The sequence below is a fragment of the Callorhinchus milii genome, unplaced genomic scaffold (assembly GCF_018977255.1).
Source record: "Callorhinchus milii isolate IMCB2004 unplaced genomic scaffold, IMCB_Cmil_1.0 Scaffold1, whole genome shotgun sequence".
NCBI lineage: Eukaryota > Metazoa > Chordata > Chondrichthyes > Chimaeriformes > Callorhinchidae > Callorhinchus > Callorhinchus milii.
The window spans coordinates 90,564,632-90,585,207 of NW_024704742.1; the positions used below are offsets into that span (position 1 = coordinate 90,564,632).

General features: G+C 40.9%; 1 protein-coding gene across 3 annotated transcripts in view; it reads right to left on the reverse strand.

Moving 5' to 3' along the window:
• cntln (centlein, centrosomal protein) overlaps nt 1–20,576 on the reverse strand; it is a 187,097-nt gene that overhangs the window by 47,690 nt on the left and 118,831 nt on the right. For 2 of the 3 annotated variants that reach the window (XM_042333055.1, XM_042333041.1), the window contains 2 exons: nt 1,169–1,363; nt 527–624 (listed from right to left, as the gene is read on the reverse strand). In XM_042333055.1, the coding sequence (XP_042188989.1) occupies nt 527–624; nt 1,169–1,363 (293 nt within the window). The remainder of the gene's footprint in view (nt 1–526; nt 625–1,168; nt 1,364–20,576) is intronic. The other variant, XM_042333048.1, reaches the window with a different exon arrangement.

Here is a 20,576-nt window from a genome sequence, read left to right on the forward strand (position 1 = left end):
AATTTGCCCAAGGTTTCACCTTGCTGGGAATCAAACTCAGGTCTCTCGCTTGAGAGGCAAGTGCTCTAACCACTGAGCTACAGAGCTCCACAAATATTCTAAGGAATTCTAAAATAGGCACAAAAAAGAGATCTTTTCTCTATCCCAAAAGTTAATGGACCCACCTCTGATAATTCGGCACTCACTGGACAGTCAGTCTAGACTATCAATCTCAAGACCCAATATTTATACATTTTACGCTTCACCTCAATTAGACTAGATTTGTACATCGCTATATTGAGAGGTCACTAATTTTGTTTTCTAAGTCTCTGCATAATAATAGTTCTGATTATTAATTTAACACATCAAATGCTTCAGAATACGATACAACAAGTAACTTTATCGGCCCCGATTTTATCTGTAGCCACTTGTATGGAATTCGCACAATTTCACATAAGCAGAGTCTGGTTTTGAATTCGAGCTCAGATCAATGAGGCAAGGCTACCACTAGGTTGTGCCAAACACAACAGCTATGAGTTTGTCATACTTTTCCTGCAACTCCCGAATTTGTTCCTCCTTCAACTGTTTTTCTGCTTTCATTGTTTTAATAGTAATTGCACGCTTCGAAATCTCATTTGTTGCATTCTGAAACAGCAAAACAAAGAATAAGTTGGATATCAGAAACACACTCCACTTTGACAGCTCATTATAATAAAACCTTGCGTTGGTACAACTTGGAATGCAGCTTTAAAAGTTCTTTTTAGAGCTGAAAGCCATTCTTGAAATATTGATACCTACCTATTTATATTCCTGATAATAGTTCATGTTTGTAGCTGACTATACATTTTGCTATATCACAATTTGCCTCCTTACACCTTGTAATTGTTTGCCTTTCTACCGAAGTACAGCAAGATAACACAGGAACACTATAATTGATTTTTAAAAATTGATTTAATTGGATATAATGATTCACAAATTTCTAATGGCTTGTACATGCTTAATATTCATGTTAAGGCACATATACAATCATTTTATAGACATTTGTTGGTAAATTGCTATGTTCAAATTGGCTGCCACATTCACCTGCACAGTGTTAAAATAAACGTGGGAGCTTTGTGGGAAAATTTTGCCCTTAACGCCATAGAAAACAGAATTATGAAAATATTTTTGAATAGTGAAGAGTCCTAACCTTTAATTTACTCTGCAACTGCTTCAATTCTGCTTCCATGCTTCTGATGGGAGTAGTTGGAGTCTGGCTCGAGGTCAAAGGTGAATGCTCATCTGTTGACCTTATGCTTGAGGGCTGCTGCTCCATCATCTGGTTTAGTCTCTTGTCCAATGTATCCTTCTGCTGCTGCAACTCATTGAGGTCAAAAGTCAGCTTCTGTTTAAACGCAAAACAAATAGAAAGTCCAACTTTACTTTCAGCTAAACTCAGTGTGCTGGTTCTGATCACACACCAAGCCAACTTACAAAATGTATTGAGAGAAGAAGTATTATACTTTGAGACTGCCCACAAGCTAGGTTCCTTACATTTACTGGACTGTCCAGTTGACAAAGCAAAGCTGCCCAAGTGTGTTACCAGCTTAACTTTGATTTGTTTTGTGTGGTTCAACCTCCAACTATCTTTCAAACCCTACGTTCAGGCTCTCACTAGTCAGCTTTCCCTCATTTCAGCAATATCCCCTGCTTCTCCTTAGAGCTGTCGAGACCCTCATTGACATCTTCATCACATTCAGGCTCAACAATTCAAACGCCCCGCTCACCACTCCGCATGTCCTCCCTTGACAAGCTGTAGACCATCCAGAACTCTGCAGCTCATGTCCTCTCCTGGACTTCACAAGCCCATTATGCTCACTCGGCCCCACTCGCTTCCCATTCCCCAGCAAATCCAACTCCATTCCAGAGTCTCTCAACCTTGCCTCCACCCACCCAATCTTTAAAGCCCACCTTGGTACCCTTCTTTTTAACTGCACTTTCAGTCACCTTTCCTAACTCTCTCCTCCGCCTCGGCTCGGGTACCAGTTAGATGTGTATAGCTCTTTGAGATGTCGATACTTCTCTGATACTTTAGCTTTGGTTCAGAATTTTTACACAAAATTAAAGTATCGGCGAACAATCCATATTCAGCATAAATTACCAGACATTTACATACATATATTAGGTGTAATAAAGAAAATTTGCTAAGAGGTAAACATTGTGTATGCAAACCACAAATATTTCTGACAGCTAGGAGAAAGACTCTGCTCAGCTACTATAAATTACACAGCATGTATAAAGGGAATGCTTTGTTCAAGAGGGCACAGTCCTGTTTACTTTCAAATTTATAATACTTAGCACAAGATGACAAGAATGAACCAAATCCCTGATGTTTACTTTTAGATTTAATTCCCAGTAAACCAAATGTTGCTGTTAATTGAAAGTTGTTGATGTGTTTGCTTTTAATGTGTGAAGTTCAGATCCGCCAAGTATACACTTTCAATTCCAAGGTAGATGTCATATCGTCTCCAGCAATACTTAGCGAGAACATTTGAGACAAGTAGAATAGTTAGGCTTACTGACACAATTATGGTGAGAACACTGTGAAAATAATCGAATAAGGAATATTTTAAAGTTATGCTAAACTACATGGAGAGTGATGGATACCTGTGGCTGTTTACAGTATAAAGTAGCAATCTAACCAAGGGATGTCAATGAAATAACAAACAACATTAAACCCTGGATAAACCCAGGGATTAGATTACAGTCTTGAAACGTCTTCTCAGCATTTGTTATTAGTTGTAATATATAGCATTTTATTTTTTACATGGCTGTTTGAATAGTAGAAAGTCACTATTCCTCAAAATTTCTAGGAAATAGCGCATTTTTTTTCAAGTACCAAGTGTGGACAATTCCTACTAAAGTCTGTATAATATGTCTGTCAAAAACATTGATGAAATAAAATAAACATGTAGGAGATTTGTAAATGATTAGCCTATTTAACGGGCAAGAAATTAATGTAAACCAACTTTAAATCTGCACAAATTAGTCAAACATTCTATTGCTTATGGTACTCAAATATAGCCAGAGGTTTGTTCAAACCAGGCTTTCATCTAACATTTACTTAACCAATTACCGCATGTAAATACAGTCTCACAGATGTACATTATACAGCACTGTAATTGTGCTGAAAATGGCAGTGTAAATGCACATCAAGTCATAAAGTGTATATCTGAACCACACTAAAAACAACAAATTGCATTTATGTAGAGCCTTTCGCGTTGGGAAGAACTCAAAGAACTTGGTTCCGATCCGAGATCTGGTTAGAGCTGAGTTCTTGGTGTAATACACACGAGATTCCCTGGAGAAGATGTACTTTATAAACAGGCTGCTTTTTCTGGTGTAAGGCACCATTTTCCCAATAACTGATTTTTAAATCACAATGTCACTTGGTGACTTTTGGAGACAGAAATTTTAAAGTCAAAACAAAATAGATTAATGCCAACCAGCACTTTATCTGAGAGATTGTCGACTCACTGAGATTCAAGTGTCCCTAAACTTAAATACAACAGCAATGACTGAGCTACAATTGAGTTTTCCCCTTCTAGTTGCTGATCTCAGAACTCAAACACAACTCAATACAGTATCTCACTGCCTTTCAGAACCTAAAACAAACAGGGTCACGTGTCTGCAAGATAACGGATATAATCCATTTTAAATCCATTCTAGGCAAAGCGCTTTATAATAACATACTTTTTAACCTTCTTGTGTTTTTTAAAATACAATCTTTTATTTTAATCCTACGGTTTGACTTTTAAAATACACAGATTAGAAACATATTAGGAATTACAAGATATCTTGTGGGCTATGTTATGTTAGTTTAAGGATTAACTATTTTTAGTTCAAATTGCAAATGTTGAGACTTGCTTAACAGTTCAGCAAGTAAATGCACTGCCTGGTGTGATACTGAACCATACAGATGAGAGAGAAACAGATTTAATGTTTGGTTTAGTGCTCAGTTAGTGGATCTCAATTGCAACTCCAATAATTGGTCACAAATACCAAACTAGGAAAGACAAGAAAAACACAATTCAGGTTCTCCCTGATTATACTGCTGCTTATAAGCCTGTGTATGTCATGGTAGGGAAGAAGCAGGCTTGTCACATTCTCCATCTTCAAATATACTATCCTCTAGGGAGTGCAGTGACAGTGTAGGGTAGTCAATTTATAGATCAATATCGAAAACTTCAACTATCAATTCTTGGGTGTACATTGCTTTTACTGCACCAACATCCTAAGTTTTGGTCCATTTAAATTTAGAAAATAATTTGCCTCTTTACTTCTAAGACGTTAAATCAGTTTAGCTAATCCTAAACTGCTAGGTAGTGCTTCTGAGCAAGAATATCTTTTCATGCAACATCAATTTATTTGCAGTATACCATTATTGTTACTTCAACGAAACATGATTTAGCACTAGGGTCTGATACCGCACGTTTGAACAGTAAAGTACCATACTAAATAGTACAGTAGTGTGAACAAGATCTGTCCATGCATTCTTGTACAAATAGATCAACAAAATAATGATAAACCGTAGTCATTCATCTGATTGTGGCAGATTGTGGATCATTTCTTACTCAGATTCTCATTGCAGTCAATGCACTCTGCAAATAAATGAATTGAGTGAAGCTCTTAGGAACATAGGGAAACAGGAAGAAGACAGTCATTCAGTCGATTGAGCCTATTGCATTTCTATTGACACGTGAAAGTGCATCATTATTTAATTTTTTTATGGATGTGCTCTCTTACTTGGAATACCACACTGATATTTAGCACTGGCATTAAATGGTTGCTATTCTTTTACATATCACCACATGCTGCAGAATGCACATAGCTGTTTTGTAATATAACTTGTAACTTGCACTTATGCCTCAAAGGTATTGTAACAATAAGTAAAATATTATATCAACTTTCTCCAGTAGTGTTTGCAATAAGCTACATTGATTGTTCTTATTCTGACATGTTGCTTCACACATTGCATCTATATCTTTGTAATTGCTGCTAATTGCCAACTAAAAACTCTTCCTGAAGAACTACACTTGTGGAATATAGAGAAAAAAAAGGAAAGTGGGATGAATAAAAATGAATAATCATGTCAGCAAGCCATTTGGCCATATAAGGCAACACAGCCAAGCCAGACCTCTTCCAAACAAATTAATTCAATCAGAACATCCCAGAGTATTGAAATGAAGTTGAAGCCACCTTCGAACTTGCTGGTTAGTCTCAGCATAACTGGACGGTACTCAACATTTCCTGTTGATACTGATTAGCTAAGGAATAGAATAAAATGTATTGATAAAATATACAGTTTACAAATTCCAGTTTAGTAGTGGATTAGCTATGAAACAAAACAATAATTAGCTGGGTTGGAAAATTTGTTTTATTCGACCTAAAAAGAATGATTTGGACTGTGAATTTGATCAACTAAACTTCTGACTGTAGAGCGTATGTCTTGTGTCTCATTATTAACACTACAAAATATGGCAGATGCTGCGTTAAAACATGAACAGAAATTGGCTATGTTGTGATGCTTTTCACCAGTTGAATATTCTGCTGAACTTTTTTTTATATAGGAACATAGGAATTAGGAGCAGGAGTAGGCCATTCAGCCCCTCGAGCCTGCCCTGCCATTCAATAAGATCATGGCTGATCTTCTACCCTAACTCCATCTGCCCGTCTTATCCCCATATCCCTTAATACCTCTATCCTTTAGAAATCTATCAACCTCAGTCTTGAATATGTTCAAGGACTGAGCATTTACAGCCTTCGGGGGTAGAGAATTCCATAAATTCACTACCCTCTGAGTGAACAAGTGTTTCCTCAACTTTGGTTGAAAAGGCTGACCCTTAATCTTAAGACTGTGACCCCTAGTTGTAGATTCTCCTACCAGGGAAAACCGTCTCACACTGTCTACTCTGTCAAGCCCAATAAGAATTTTACATGTAATTCTTCTATAATCTAGAGAATATAGGCCTAGTTTACTCAGCCTATCCTCATAGGTCAACCCCCTCATCCCAGGAACCAACCTAGTGAATCTACACTGCACCCCCTCTAAGGTGAGTATGTCCTTTCTTAAATAAGGAGACCAAAACTGCACACAAAATTCTAGGTGCGGTTTCACCAAGGCCCTATACAGTTGCAGAAAGATTTCTCTACTCTTGTACTCAAACCCTTTTGCAACAAACGCCAACATGGCATTAGCTTTCCTCGTTTCTTGCTGTACCTGCATACTAACTTTTTGCGACTAATGTACAAGGACATCCAAATCCCTCTGAACACTAACACTATCTAGTATCTCCCCCTCTAGAAAATAATCTGCTTTTCGGTTTTTACTACCTAGGTGAATAACTTCACATTTCCCCAAATTATATTCCATCTGCCACCTTCTTGCCCACTCCCCTAGCCTATCTATATCCCTTTGCAATCTTTTTGTGTCATCCTCAGAGCTTACTCTCCCACCTAGCTTAGTATCATCCGCGAATTTAGATATTTTAAGTTCTATTCCTCGTCTAGATCATTGATATAGATTGTAAGTAGTTGAGTGATCAGTGATTGTAGCTGATCCTTGTGGCACTCCACTAGTAACATCCCGCCAATCTGAGAAGGACCCGTTTATCCCTACTCTCTGTTTTCTTCCCGTTAGCCACTTTTCGATCTATGCTAATATACTGCCTTTAATTCCATGGGCCCTAATCTTGTGTAGCAGCCTTTTATGTGGCACCTTGTCGAATGCCTTCTGAAAATCTAAATATATTACATCTACTGGATTCCCCCCTATCTAACCTACTAGTTACATCCTCAAAAAACTCTAAAAGATTTGTTAAGCATGACTTCCCTTTTGTAAAGCCATGTTGACTCTGCCTAATCATGTTATGGTCTTCTAAGTACCCCACTACGACGTCCCTAACAACAACAGCAAGATTACATTTGTATAGCGCCATTTACGTCAGGAGGACATCCCAAGTCGCTGATTCAAATGAGGCAGGCGGGAAGGCGTCACGCGGCAGCCTGTTGATGATTGACTGAGCCCTCAGAGTCCGGGATGGCGCTGATGGCAGTGAGGGCGCTGGTGGTGAGGACCAGCCGAGGCGGTGAGTCCTTGCGAGTCCCTTCGCACAACACCGGGCGGCCTCAGGCCCCACGCTGGGTCTTGTCGCCGCTTGGATTCTAGAATTTTCCCTACCACCGATGACAGACTGACTGGTCTATAGATCCCCATCTTCTCTCTCCCAACCTTCTTAAATAGTGGTGTTATGTTTGCGATCTTCCAATCAATGGGAATCGTTCCAGAATCCAGAGAATTTTGGAAGATCAAAAACAAGGCATCCACTATCTCAGCAGCCATCTCTTTTAAAACCCTAGGATGCAGTTATATATGTTATATATTCTATATGTTATATATAGAATTTAGTGTGTCCAATTACTTTTCTAAGTTTCTCTCCAGTGGTACAGGCCTCTGCTCTTGGCCCCAGTCTCCTCTTGCTGTGCTGGGGTTTCACAGGTGTTGATTTTCCTCCAGTACCCCATTGTTCATGTGTGAGCCTTTCACTGAGTGTCCACAAGCCATTTGACCATAAAGGGCAACACAGCCAAGTGGACCTCCTCCATGCAGCGCTGATACACGCACACACACCCACTAAGTAGAGGCTCCAGACAGAGTAAACTAGTTTTACCTTCTATGATCATAGGAAAGGTTGGGGCCAATTCAGTCTCTCTATACAACCCTGGAGAGACCGCAAAACTCGTCATTGACCTGATTCAATCATGTTCACGTCTCTCCATGGTCTCACTCCACCCTAGATCTGCAACTTCCTGCTACCTTACTGTGCTGACCATTCCCTTAGCTCAGCTAACACTGGCCTGCTTTATGACCTCCTCCTAATGTGCTCCATCATAGGTAGCCCAGCTATCAGCCATTCTGTCCCCACTCTCTGGAACTCCATCTTGAATTCCCTCCGACAGCCCTTCTCTCTCCACCTTTAAGGTCAACTTTAAGGGGTATCTTTTCAACTGTGCTATTGCACACAACAAACTCCAAGGAATTTCAATGCTTTATTCTTACAAATGCAAGCAGCACTTTCATAAATAAGTATAGGTTTCTTAGTTTGTTATATAAAAACTTAATTTCCAATCAATTATGATGTAAATTACTTCAAGATGTTTATTTTTACATAAAAAGCACTTTATAACAGCAAGTTATTATGATCATGATGCTTTGTACCTCAATACAGATAACTTTATATCTACCACTCATAAATGCACCCTGCTGGTTTATAAAGACAAGATAACCTGTTGAAAATTTGAACAGCAATGTGCTGTATACGTTTGCAAGTATCTCTGCAACACTGCAATGCAACACATACAACAACTTGCATTTATAAAGTGCTCTTCACGCGAGGTAGCACTTGACAGTGGCAGAGTCTGACACCAAGGGGAGAGGGAGGTGACCGCATGGCCATCAATGGTAGAACGGAGGGGACGAGGGACAAACAGGATGCCGGAGCCAGCCGAGTAGTGGTATGGATTGGTGGAGTGGGGTGTAAGTAATTTGGAAAGGTAGGGAGGTGCAAGGGCATGAAGGGATTTGAAAATTAGTTAGAGGATCTTGAAATAGATCCATTCGGTTATTGGAAACCAGTGCAGCCTGGCAAGGACTGGTGTGATGAGGGTACAGTTTTGTGAGGGTGAGTTTCTGGGTGGCAGAGTTTTTAATTAGTTGAATTTTGTGTAGAGAGGAGCTGGGGAGACCAGCGAGGAGGGCATTGGAATACAACAACAATAAGATTGCATTTATAGAGCGCCTTTCACGTCGGGAGGACGTCCCAAGGCGCTGTACAGTTGGGTCAGGACCCGAGCAGGGGGGAAATGGTCAGGGTGAGGGGAGGGAAGGGAGGGAGCGAGGAGTGGGTAGAGAGTCGAGAGGGGAGCTGAAGGCACGGTCAAAGAGAAAATAGTCCAGCCGGGAAGTGACGAAGGAATGGATGAGGGTTTCAGCTGCTGTGGGTGTGAGGTACAGATGGAGGCGGGCAATGTGACGGAAGTGGAAAAAGGTGGTCCTGGTCAGGAACGGATGTGGGGTAGAAAGGAAAGCTGGGGATCGAACCTAATGCCAAAATTACACACGGGTTTGGTTAGTCTGGGGGAGAGACCGGGGAGGTTGAGGAGTTCAGACCCACAGGAGAGAAGACATTCAGTATGGTTTCCGACTTGCCGACGTTCAGCTGCGGGAATTTTGCGCTCATCCAGGCCTTGATTGCCATCAAACAAGCTGACAGGACATCAGCAGACTGGGAGTCGCAGCTGAGAGAGAAGTAGATTTTGGTGTCCTCCGCATACATGTGGAAGTTGACCCTATGTCTATGGATGACATCGCTGAGAGGAAGCATGTAGATAAAGAAGTGGAGGGGGTCAAGGATGGAGACTGGGATACCCCACAAGCGACTGGACAGGGGCGGGAGGAAAAAACATTTGCTGAGATGTATTCTTGCTGGGTTGTTAAGTAGGACTCGAACCTTGCACAACACATGTAAGTTGAAGGTTAATAATAAGTGTATACATGTGAAAACATGTAGATTGGAATCTTGGCACGATCAAATACTGCTCTGTATTGATAAAACTTCAGATCACGGTGCACTGTCCTGACTGATGATAGACTGACTGCCACTGTCTAATCAAAAGAACAGGCATTTCTGTTGCCAAATCACTTGGATGGGCAGCAGATAAGACTTTGGGATCAGATGGTCACGTCCAATTCCACCAGGATTCTCATCTCAGATCCTGGTTTTCGCTCAGTTTACCTCAAGAACATGATCCAAGTGACATTTCACAAATTCCTGGATAAATGTTGCTACACTTGGCCCAGCAGAGAGACAAGCTGTGTCATGCACAAATCAATATGAGCACTGTGTTGTTTCATCAGCCTAAAAATCAGGCAAAAGCCATGGCTCTAGAGAATCTGACATGCATAAGCTGGATAATGCAAAAGGGTTTGTCTGCCGCACACAGCTATCAGGTCGCAGTATGAAACAAGACCTGCAGTTAACTGAAGCTGAATTTAAAGGGAGTGGAGAAATCATGCTACAATTACTTTCTTATTCTTGTTATGTAAAGAGCGATTTCACTCAAATACATTTGAGTGCGATTTATTATTACATAATTATAGTTACTATATAATGTATCGATATGACATGTAAACATATATTCCGCCCTGTTATAATCTATTTAAGACAGTGACTAATCTGATATTTGCCATTTGTCTGTAATACAAAATGTCCTAGTTGTACCATTGCACTAGTCAGATGTATGATATTTCATTTACAACTTGAAATACATATTTATCAACATTACTGAAGGATTTACAATTTCCAATAAAACATTATAGTTATTAAAATATATATATTTAAAATAGGAAAATATACTAAAAAAGATACAGGCACCAAGCATGCTCCCAAGAGTAGAGGTAATGCTCATAGGTTAGAAGGTTATGCTGATAGGCTTAGTTGAGGAAGGGCAGGAGGAGGCTCTCGTGGAGCATAAACGCCAGCCTAGACCAGTTGGGACGAATGGCCTGTTTCTGTGCTGTATATTCTATGTAATTCTATGTAATTCTATGTAATAGAGTTCTGTAGCTTAGTGGTTAGGGGACTCAAGTTGTAGACAAGAGGACCTGACACTAGGCTGACACTCCAATACAGTGGTGGGAGAGCATGAATCGTTTGGAGGTGCCAAGCTTCAGATGAGATCTTAAACTGAGGCCTGTCTCATTTTCGAATAGCACTCAAGGATCTTAAACACTCACTGTTAAAACTAATTTAATATTGATAAAGCTGGTCATTCACATTGCTACACCAAGCTTATCTGCAACATGTACAGTCACCACACTTCACAGTAAATCTTGCAAAGTGCTTTGCAATGTCCTCTCAACTGAAAAACACCACAGCAAATCCAAGCCTCATTACTTATTTATAGACATTATAGACTTAGAGGGCAACTAGAAATGAGTGAAAAGCAAATTCAACATAGACAATTGGGGAAATTAACTCCCTTAGTGTGATAAATGTTTACGATAATCTGGCAAGTAAGGTCCAGTAACAAATAACAATAAAATAGGTCTAGCATTAGATGCAATGAACAGAAAGCTAATGTAACAGAAGGAAGAGTTTTCATTATCCCAATTTTTTCTTACAAAACTGTGTTTTCGACCGCGCCTTTGGTCACCTGCCCCCCTCCATCCCCCTGGCTCGGTCCCAGGATCCATTACTGTAAAGCGCTCTGAGACACCGTCCGGCATGGAGGGCACTATGTAAATCCAAGCTGTTGTTTGGAAGAGTTACAGATAATAATCTTCTTTATAAACCACTCAAACATCAGTCTTTTAATTCAGAACATCAAAGCTCATCAATTATGTTACTGTTTTCTGCCCACTTTTACGTTAATTTCTTCATGGTCACATCATGGTCACATGGGTATTAAACATTTCTTTATTGTGTTTGAACAATAGGCCTGATCAATAACTATTGTTACTGTTCCGGAGTATTGATTCAACAGATTATGGAACAGATTATGGTTATTTGACATGGAGACCACAAAACATATTCTGTGTACATGGCAGATTGCTTTTCTAATCCCTTTAAAATAAAATTTTTAAAATAAATAATATTTTGGTCACACAATCCACAACTGTTTGTGGGACACTGCTGTGTGCAATTGACTGCCACATTTCGCCCACAAAATAGTTAATTCACTTTATAGTATATTCTGTGAAGCGCTTTGAGACGTCTCGAAGACGTAATAAGGCACTATATCAAACAAGATCATAAGAAATGCTAGATGAAAAAAGACCAAGGTCCATCTAGTTCGCCTTCCACCTTCCTGGCAGTTGCATGCACACATATCCCAAACTACCTATGTACCATGTTATTCCCTAAAAGAAGACTATCTAATCTGTGTCTGAAAAATGAAGGATTATTATTTTTATTATGGATTGGGACCCTTTCTACAGTTATTGCGTATGGAAACTCTAAGGTAGCTTCATGTCTGCTTGAGTTACTTCCACAACCTATAGTGAACAAAGTGGAAAGAAAGACATGCACTCTTTCTTCATCGTTTTTCAAACTAACATTTTAAAAAACCAAATCATCGAAGGTACATTTGAAATAATAAAAAAAAGACATTACCCAACGCCGCCACTGTCTCACACCGCAGGCCGCCAAAACTCTCATACACGCATTCATAACATCGAGGCTTGACTATGCAAACTCCTTGCTTTTTGTCCTCCCCAATTCCTCCCTCCATAGCTGCAGATCATCCAGAACTCTGCAGCCCGTGTCCTCTCCTGCACCAGGCTTCATGACCCTATCACCCCCATCTTCGCCCGACTCCACTGGCTTCCCATCACACAGAGGATACAGTACAAGATCCTGGTCCTCACCTTCAAAGTCCTCCATGGCCTTGCTCTCACCTATCTCTGCGACCTCCTAACCCCCAACCATCCTGCCCGCTCCCGCCGCTCAGTGGACTCTGGCCTGCTTCACATCTCCTGCCTCGCCCACCAAGTGACATTGGCGAGTGGGCCTTCTGCCACTCTGCTCCCACCCTCTGGAATTCCACCCCACAGTCCCTTCGCTTTGCCCCCTCCCTTGCCTCCTTCAAAGACGTATCTCAAGACCCACCCCTTTGACCGTGCTTTCGATCACCCCGCTTCCCCCCACCTGCCCCGATCCCAAACCCCAGCTCAGGTGCGAAACAATGACTGTCCAGAGTCTTGGGACATCCTCCCAACGTGAAAGGCGCTACACAAATATAATTTTGTTGTTGTTAGGGTGCTTAGAAACTGAATATCATTGAAACAACAACAACAACAAGATTCCATTTATAAAGCGCCTTTCACGTCAGGAGGACGTCCCAAGGCACTGCACAGTTGGGTCATGACCCGAGCAGGGGGGAAATGGTCAGGGTGAGGGGAGGGAAGGGAGGGAGCGAGGAGGGGGAAATGGTCAGGGTGAGGGAAGGGAGGGAGCAAGGAGGGGGAAATGGTCAGGGTGAGGGGAGGGAAGGGAGGGAGCGAGGAGGGGGAAGAGAGTCGAGAGGGGAGCTGAAGGCACGGTCAAAGAGAAAGGTTTTGAGACCGGCCTTGAAGGAGGAAAGGGAGGAAGCAAGGTGAAGGCACTGGGGGATGGAGTTCCAGAGCCTGGGGGCTGAGAGGCTGAAGGCCCGACCACCGATGGTAGGGCGGTTGGGGCGGGGGACGTGGAGCAGACCAGAGCCAGAGGAACGGAGGGTACGGGCAGGTAGGTAGGGGGATAGTAGGTTGGAGAGGTAGGAGGGAGCAAGGCCGTGAATGGCCTTGTAGGTGAGGATGAGGATGAGGAAACAAATAGTCATGGCATAACTTGTTTAATAAGGAATTTATTTAATCTGTTGACCAGTATAAACAACTTAATTTTCATCTTTGCAAGCTTATGAAATAAATACACTTTTAGAAACTCAAGTGTTAATTGTGAAGTTCTGTTTACCCCTATGCATAATTTTGGTAGTGGCTGAAACCTCACAAGATGGATAGCAGGTACATTCCCTTCCCATTGAGTGATTGTTCCACAAGTTGCAGGGACAGAGTTTAAGTAGCAGCTGCTTACTTCCCTGCAAACCAATCAAAGTGGATTCCAAGCACTGAATGTACGAAAGTGTACTCAAAAACCTAGATTCCAGATGACGTCTTCCAGCAACTGTTAGCCCAAGCTTCAGTGTCTGTTCACTAACCATCTTCTTTCAGTGTGGTGGGAGGACTTTTACAGGGCAGCTTGTGATGTGACAGCCACCTTGATGATTTTGAGGTCCAGTTTCAATGCAACGCAGGAGACTTCCTCAGTACCAGCTGCTTAATTGAAATCCTCACGTGAGGGACTTTAGCAAACAGAACTGCCCACTGTGAAGGCGATTCCGCCTCCAGGGTATTTAGCGACAGGTCAGTGTGGGCCAGAGACCTCCCACTCTGCAGCAGCTTCCCATGTTTGCCAAAATATCACCTGACTGCTTGATCCTGGACTTTGCAAATGGGCCGGAGGAAGCCCTCCACTGCCTAGATCCATAAGTATTCAGATCCATAAAGAAGGACTGTTTGCACACAGGTCTTATGTCACAAGCTTGACCTGCGCTGGGACCTTGCTGTCTTTGAAGCGAGACAAGCACAACCATAATGCCTTTCACCCCTTCTCTGCACGGTCCTTCAGGACAGTGTCCAAACAATCCCCAGGTACTGATAATCAACAACTGGGACTGTTGCCTGTTGGCCCTTCTGATCAATATCCCCGACGTCTTCTCTTGAGCCATGCAGAACCATGATTCTGCCCTTGAGGGCACACATCACCATGTCTTCGAATTCAAGATCCTCATCCTCACCTACAAGGCCATTCACGGCCTTGCTCCATCCTATCTCTCCGACCTACTATCCGCCCACGTACCTGCCCGTACCCTCTGTTCCTCTGGCTCCGGTCTGCTCCACATCCCCCGCCCTAACCGCCCTACCATCGGTGGCCGGGCCTTCAGCCTCTCAGCCCCTAGGCTCTGGAAATCCATCCCCCAGTACCTATGCCTTGCTTCCTCCCTTTCCTCCTTCAAGCTCGGTCTCAAGACCTTTCTCTTCAACCGTGCCTTCAGCTCCCCTCTTGACTCTCTACCCCCTCCTCGCTCCCTCCCCTCCCCTCACCCTGACCATTTCCCCCCTGCTCGGGTCCCGACCCAACTATCCAGCGCCTTGGGACGTCCTCCCGACGTGAAAGGCGCTCTATAAATGCAATCTTGTTGTTGTCTCACCGGGCCCAGCGCTCAAGATGGCGGGTGCACTTTAAAAGGTCCCCTGATGATTCCACCAGCACAATATCGCCCGCAATCCTGTCCAAAAGGCCTGGAACAAATGCACCAAGTCTACTCCCTAGATGTCACCCAACATAATAATCCTTGCATTTGATATAGCGCCTTATCACATCTTTCTCGAGACGAATCAACGAGCTTCACAGAATATACTGTAAAGTGAATTGATAGCATTTTTGTGGATGAATATGTAATTGCTGAATATACTGAATAGGGTGGGTGATTCTAAGATTCTATGATTTAATATACAGAAAGCAGAAAAAACTGTACAACTATTTGATACATGTAAATCTTCTCCCACCAAAACTAATCTTTTAGAAAATAACAATGTCTTTCCCATTGTATGTTCTTTCAACCTATTTAATCCATTTCAGAAGATTTTCTGTTAATGCCATATGGATAGCCGTACAAGTATGCTGCCTTGATGCAGGCAAAATACATTAAATTTGCATAATAGAGTATTGCTGTGGCACAAAATTAAACAAGATTAATTCAAGTTTTGATAGCTCAACCACTGTTATGCCAAAAAAAAGCCTACACATTTTTTTATCAACCAAATTTGGGACTTTTGGTGTGTCTGGTCAGAAGGCTCAGCCAGAATTCCTGCTCCTGATCATTATCATTTGACTCTGTAGGAAAGGGCACATATGTGGTCATTCACTGGACACAAGATCTGACAGGCATGTGAAGCCTCTCAAGGATAAACAGTCTGTGAAGAAGCACTGCCCGACTAACACGTGAATAGGGGAAGAGTTGGGCAAGGCAATGGAGGGTTGCCTATCCAATGTAGGAAGTCAACATCTTTAGGAAAGGAGAGAAGAAAATTGGAGGAAAACCTCCATAAAAGGTGACAGAATGTACATATAATTTGACCAAAGTAACCCTTAATAGCAGGATGGAAGGAAAATCAACACAGTTCAACACCATTCTGACTAGTGCATTTTGCTACTTTTTCAATAATGCCTATGGTAAACTCCCACTGCTCCGTAAAATGCTCTTTAGACTCTATGTGAAGGGTGCTATAAAAAATACAATTTGTTGTTGATGAGTATGACCTACAGCATGCCAGGATCTGTCCTCCAACTGAGAGACCCCGACATTATGATTGGAGAGCACTAAAGATACAACTTTGTTATATTTTATTTTTGTTTAAAAGGAGGAAAGGAAAGAGGGTTGTTATCAACCGAAAAGCTTTCGATGTGCCATTTCTTAAAAGAAAAAAAGATTTGCACTTATGAAATCTGGTTAAAATCTGAACAATTTTTTTTAATAGTAAAGTGACCAAGCAGTCTTCACTTCAAACACAGATGTTCAGATAGATAGCTCCATAACATTCATGGGTTTTACTGGATTAAAAATAAAAACAGATCGCTGATCCTCTTTCTTTTGACTGTCACAGAATGTATTGCCTTTCAAAATGAACAAATACACATACACAACTCTTCACTCAAGATAACTGCCGTCTTGCAATATTTCTTCACAGTTTTTATTGATGTGCATCATTTCTTCAACTTTCTCAGGAGAAGATAGTGCAGTGAAATCCCCTTGTACTCCTCATATTATGGCTACTATCCTGAGAGGTTTAAAAACAACTGGACCATGGCTGGATAGCTATAGCAAATGCCTGCATGAACAAGCTTATAAGGGCCCAAAACAAGAGTTACTTTAGCTTTGAACAAGCAGCATACATCTTTTGTTAACCCACAAAAAGTGAATTTTAAAATCATCAAAATGTACTGCATCTTTCACAGTATTCCCCTATGATAAATGTTAAATCCATTTACACACAAGGTATAACCACAGAAATCACTTTTCACTAATTTTACTTTCAGATCCAAAAGAGACCTTCTCATTAAAATTAAAAATCAAACATCTTCAATGTTGAAACATAATTGTATGTTGAGGTCTGCTTTCATCAATTTTTGCTGTAAACTAAAGCAACCAACAAATATCTTATTTATCCAAAATATCTTAAAAAGACAGTTTATTGATTTTTGCTGCACAGAAGAAAAACTATAGCTCCACATTTGTACGTAAATAGTGTTGAGACACAAGTCAGATTTCTATTTAAAACCATCATGCTAACGCTAAGGTGCAGCATAAATCCCAGCAGAGTACCACAACTCAAAAGAAAAACTCCAGCCTTTAAAATACATGCTGGAAATAGATGTTGATCAGTTCTGTTGGGCAGCTACAATTACCTTCCAGGCCATCAGTACATTACAGTGGACCCAATGTACTTTTTCTAATATTAAACCCTGCCCTGTATCCTGATGAGTGTCTGAGTAGGATCCTTAATATCTATTTGATAATTAATCTCCTTGTCAAGATAAGGCTTTCCCAAGACAGAGTAGCAGTGTGATATGATCTGTACAATTGTTCATATACAGGAATGTGGCATTTACACCACTCTCCACACTGCTAGTAAGAAGTCAGGGACTTTGGTCTCAGACTTAGAGAGGCCAATTATGATTCAAGCTGATCCCTGAGAGAATTTGCTACCAAACTGCAAAGGTCAGCTAATATTGCTGTGTTCCTTTTCTTTAAACAGACAGTAAGAACTAGAAATACAAATCTCTGATACTTTGAGTTAATTTATGTGGCATTTTCAAAACATTTTCTGAAGAACCGAATAGCCAAGTTATAAAAAAAAGACAAAAGAACAGTGTTTCAAGTTGAAATGCTCTAAAATTTCTGTCTATGAATAGAAATATGTTAAAGCATATCAATCGAAAAGATATGGATAAGCAAGTGGTCTCTGTAATTAGAGCACTGACTTTAGCCCTATGTAGACAGGAAGGTCAGTACCAATTTTTTTAAACAAAAGAAAACTGAAGAATATCAATCCTCACTGTGAATATTCAATACCTGAAAATCAGTCATTTGGGGAATAATTTTCCCCCATGACGGTAATCTTTGTTTGGTCCCATCTGTATATGGAAACTATAATAACGGCATTGCAAGTTATAACCAAGGCATTTTGTAGCTTTACATTGATACTACACATTACATTGCGGAGTCCTGTAGCTCAGTGGTTAGAGCAATCGCCTCGCAAGTGAGACACACGGGTTCGATTCCCGGAAGGGCGAAACCTTGGGTAAGTTTCCTTACTCCACACGCCTGATAATTATCCCTCAAGAAAAAAAATAATAATTTGGGCACTCGATCAACGACTGTTTGTGGGACACTGCAGAGGTGCAAAGTAGAACATTTTCCCACTTTGAGCATTACACTACCAGCATCAGGTTTGTTGCACTCTGGCCCAACAGTATTCTTTAACCCCATCTTGGAACGCCCTCCCGACGTGAAAGGCGCTATACCAATGTAATCTTGGTGCTGTATCTTGGAAAAATACACTCCGTTGATTCAATTTTCCTACAAAAGACACTGACAAATTGTACTCAACTGAAACAAGACTGCGGAAACTCATTTCACATTGGATCCTTATGCACGGCATTCAACATTTAGGAAATTTAAGGGGGGAGATTTATGATCATAAAGGTAAGAGATTACAATACTATTTAAAGAAATGCAGCTATAGGTATTTTTAAGCATGTCAGATATCAAAATAGGTTACATTTTGAAACTGAATATTATTCTTAACGAGTGAGATTTCATAGGCCTGATTACAATTGATGGTGAGAGGAGAGCTGTCATCCCATCAGTCTGGTCCCATATTGGTTTTCTTAGTGCTAGTCACAATATAAAGTAAGTGCAGTCAGCACTAAGCTCATATCTTTACCGTCCATGTTCTAAATGTACAGTGCACTGTTATGGTATTTTCTTCAGATTGAAAAGAGGTGACTGTTCTGTCAGCTCTGTTGAATCTGAAAAAAATGCAGCAACATAAATCAGTTTACACATGCATTGAGCAAAACATTTTAGGGCACTACAACAATACAATAATAATCCCTCCTAAAACCAAAAACAATAATTAAATTGGTCATTTTCAATCTACGACTGTTTGTGGGACATTGCTGTGCACAATTGGCTGCCGCGTTCGCCCACAAATATTCAGTCAATTCACTTTACAGTGTGTTCTGTGAAGCGCTTTGGGATGTCCTCCCGACGTGAAAAGCGCTATATCAAATGCAAGGATTATTATTATTATTATAACAGCACTTGCATTTATAAAGTTCCCTTCACATTAGACAGCATCTCAGAGCGCTTAACTTGACAGAACTTGATGGCGAGCCTGGGAGAGAGGAGAGGTGACCATAGGCATAATCTAAGAGGATGGTCTTCAGGTGTCATCTGATAACAAACAAGAGGGATTAAGGCAGAGAGTTCTAGAGTCAAAGTTTCACAGCGTAGTGGGTGATAATACGGCCGCCGATGGCGAAGCTGAAGCATTGACGGATTTGCAGATAGCCGGAGCCAGATGAAGGAAGGGAGAAGGTTGAGGAGTGCGGTGTAAGCAAGTCAGAAAGATCAGGAGATGCTAGGGCAACAACTTGTCTCAGAGCTAAGACAGTGTTTACACAACAGTGAAAATGGGGAGCATAGAGATTAGTTACCTTGCAGTGTCTACATTCTTTTGAACAGAGGCGTTCACCACACACAAATAAATGGGTTTTCCATTTATTTTCTGATGTTTTCTTATTCCAATCCAAATTTGAAAATAAGGACTAGCTCTTCCCACATGAAGACAATGTCTGACTGCACCAAGCCAATAGGAATAAGGAGATTGCTCCTTCACTTATCATGCTAAAAACTTTGCCATGAACACCACTGAGAACATTATTCTGTTTGGATGTTTTTTTTTGTTTGACGAATGCTTAACTCACACATAATAAATATACAGTCAATTTACTTGTGAAGCGCTTTGAGTCATCTCAAAGATGTGATAAGGCGCTATATCAAATGCAAGAATTATAAGTATTATAATCATATTGCTGTACTTAAGAGAATCCAAATCAGACAGAGTTCCACATATGAATGGAAATTTCTCTTTGTCTGGAATGGATGCATTCTGCTCATCTAATCCCAGAAATATAATAATAATAATCCTTGCATTTGATATAGCGCTTTTCACGTCGGGAGGACGTCCCAAAGCGCCTCACAGAACACACTGTAAGGTGAATTGACTGTATATTTGTGGACGAACGCGGCAGCGAATTGCGCACAGCAATGTCCCACAAACAGTCGTAGATTCAAAATGACCAATTTATTATTGTTTTTGGTTTTGGAGGGATTATTATTAGGCTCTGTGTGGAGTAAGGAAACTTGCCCAAGGTTTCGCCCTCTGCCTGGAATTGAACTCAGGTCTCTAACTTGCAAAGCGAGTGCTCTAATCACTGAGCTACAGGACTCCACTGAAAGTACAATGGAACCTCACTAAATGTAATCTGTTGTGCAAAATTGGCTGCGCGTTTCGCACACAAAATATAATCAATTCACTTTGCAGTATATTCTGTGAAGCACTTTGAGACGTCGCAATGACGTGATAAGGACCATATTAAAAGCAAGGATATTATAATAATATTATAATTATTGTTGGGATCCATAAAATCCCAGAAGTTTTGAGATTTAGTACAGTGGTCCAACCCAAATTGACAAGGGGTCACTGAGATGCAGAAAATGCCTCCTTATAATAAAAAAGGACTTAGCCTAGAATGACGTGATAAGCACTATATCAGATGCAAGGATTATATGATTATATTATTATTTATTGTACAGGTGTACTGTTTGCA